The sequence below is a fragment of the Oxyura jamaicensis genome, chromosome 6, assembly GCF_011077185.1.
Source record: "Oxyura jamaicensis isolate SHBP4307 breed ruddy duck chromosome 6, BPBGC_Ojam_1.0, whole genome shotgun sequence".
Taxonomy (NCBI): Eukaryota; Metazoa; Chordata; class Aves; order Anseriformes; family Anatidae; genus Oxyura; species Oxyura jamaicensis.
In genome coordinates, this window is record NC_048898.1 from 32,038,740 (window position 1) to 32,041,515 (window position 2,776).

The following is a 2,776-nucleotide window of genomic DNA, read 5'->3' on the forward strand; positions in this document are numbered from 1 at the left end:
TGTATTTTCATCATATTGCTTTAAAACTTAATTTATAAGAAACATTTAGAAAATGCCTACAATACATTGAAGAGGGTTAATTGTATTAGAGACAAAGAAAGCCAAGCTCACTGCTTCTGTGCTAGTTTTATGGTGCACTACATATGAAACACCACTGTGGGTTTGGTATGAGCCACTTTCTCACGGCACTTTCAAAGGAAGAAAACATAAACCCCAAGAAGACAGCTAAGCCATTTCTATATAAGAAATTCAGAATCCCAGATCTGTGACTGAGCCCTCCTCACCAAACAGAAACGATAAAAGTCTCCATCTGCAGGAGCTCAAGGTTTTTTCAGGGCTTCAAGGCAAAAAGAAGGGAGATGGAAATGGTAACTCCATGTGTATGGGAATGAATTGAAGGTACAACCCCAAAATAAAGCATAGAGGCAGCATTGCAGGAGTCCCAGTCCCTCAGAAAGCAGGCTAATGATAGCCATGGCAGTTCATTAGGAGAGAGAGTTTCTGATTTCAAGGAAGCTCAGGAAAAGCACCACAGGAAAGTAGTGAAGCAAAAGCTTCACCAAATGATCTACCCCACAGTGCTAGGTTTTTCTTTGCTGCAAAGGCAATGGCTGCATTAAAGCACAGAAAATCTCATACGAGAGGAAAGATAACACCACTGTAAAATAACCAGCATCTTCTTGGAAACAATAATACCACTGAAAAGCCAGTGAACTTTGATATCAACATCCTAGAACTTAACAGCTAGACCCAACCACTATTATGGTGGGAAAACACAAAGCCTGGGTGGAATAAAGTACTATACACACCTGCATTTAGAAGAAAGCGCTAAGCACACAGTAAAGTCAAGAACTGAACTTGGACTTTCTGAGTCTCATCCATTTTTTTAACCACAAGATTGACCTGCCTTGGTATCCACAGAAAAGAGAACAAGAGAGATATAAACACTTCAGTTGGTTAAAAGAATGCATCAGGGCCTGTGGTCCTCAGACACCCTCTGAAGAAGCAGCCACAACCTCAGCTATTCCATTCTGCCTTCAGAGATGAAGAACCATTTCCTAAAATATTGATGTCACTCAGGAAAAGAACATCAGGAATGCATGTTCCTCCATGCGAGGGAGATGTCTCACACAGAGCATTTGACTAGAGCTGTAACACTAGTGAAGTTGCCACTGTAATACACAGTTGTATTTACTGAATCGCAATGACAGAAGACACTCATGTATCAAATAATGACCCATCGTCTATTCATGCTTCACAGAAAAAAATTGCATGGTAAAATTACTACCACTTATTTAAACCTCTTATCACAACCTAACTGATCCTTTTCTTGCCTTTACAAAATACAGTTGGTATTATCCAGTGTTTTTATATTTTTCTAGATTTTTCCAATCCACTGCAATGAAACCAAATTAAATGTGCATTGTCTTGAAAGGTTTAACCCAAAACATTATTAAACAGAAGCAGGTTAGAACCTATTGAGCACCCATCACCTTCGTTTTCTTCAAGGTAAACCAATATGGACCAATTCATATAATTTACCCCAGATACATACAAGTCACGTCAAAGCTTCATAGACCACTCTCCTGAATACCAGAGGGCAGGTTTACTCACCAAATCGCTTTCTTGTCCACCAATGTGGCTCTTTGATTGCTGAGAACCGAACGTCGGGGTGCAGCCTGAGCCTATCATACAAGTCCGTTGTCCCACACTTGGGCTGGCCGATGATGTAGAAGTGGGGGAGGCAGCGCAGCCGGTAGTGCTTGTCCTTGTAATGGTACAAGTGGTTCCAAAATACCTTCCTGAGGTAATCAAATATGGTTCGAAAACGCTTTGAATACAGTGCATAGGAGTTCGTTGTATAAGGATCTGTGGTTGTGTTTCCTCTGTACTCTTCATACCAACAAGGGTTCTTGCTATTTGGAAGGAATTTATTAGGAATTACTGAAAACATCTGCAACATAAAGAACAATAATTTCAGTCAAGGCAGAAAAACAAACAAACAAACAAACAAAGAACAACAACAAAAAAAGTGGCAGTTATATTTTTCTAGCTTAGCACAATGATAGAACACAATAGAAACATTATCAACACCCCCTGCCCCCCCCCCCCCTTTTTTTTATATACATATTTTTTTTAAAGTATTTAAACTAAGACATTGACTTAATTTACTTCTGATGGCACTGGAAAAAAATAAAATAAAAAAAATCCAGTACAAACAGTTGGACTGGGAGAAAAGTATAAAATTCCTTTGAATTTAAGGCCAGAAGACAGATCCATAATTCCCCACCTCCACTGCCACTCCAGGAATTAATTTTTAAAGTCAAAGTTGTAAAATACTAATTAACTTCCAGTTGTTAATTCTGAAATACAAGGTTTGCAATAACCAGTTTTCAGGAATGCACACAGGTAGTTAGAAAGTCTCCCTTCTTATTTATCACTTTAAGTGACTGGCAAATCTGACTAACTCAGAATGATTTTGGGTGAGACAAGGTTCTCAATTCAATGAGAGTGTACAGCTGCTGGAAGACTGCCTGATTTTTTGTTTCAGGTGTCAAGACCATTTATATAGCCCATCCATTTTGCCTGTGACTGAAGGACTTGATCTATAACATCAGTGCTTCAACTGGTCTAAATAAGGAGACTCCAGGTGGTATAAATCACTAAACGAACATCAGAGCATCTGCACTGTTTTTATCTCAGCAAAAGGTTGACCCCAAATTCTTGAAATAAACCAGCATTCACTAATTTCAGACACACTTTAACTCATACTTAC

At 38.9% G+C, this 2,776-nt stretch overlaps 1 protein-coding gene across 1 annotated transcript in view; it reads right to left on the minus strand.

Moving 5' to 3' along the window:
• CHST15 (carbohydrate sulfotransferase 15) overlaps positions 1 to 2,776 on the minus strand; it is a 46,784-nt gene that overhangs the window by 15,459 nt on the left and 28,549 nt on the right. The window contains exon 3 of the mRNA XM_035330216.1: positions 1,615 to 1,954. Coding sequence (XP_035186107.1) covers positions 1,615 to 1,954 — 340 coding nt within the window. The remainder of the gene's footprint in view (positions 1 to 1,614; positions 1,955 to 2,776) is intronic.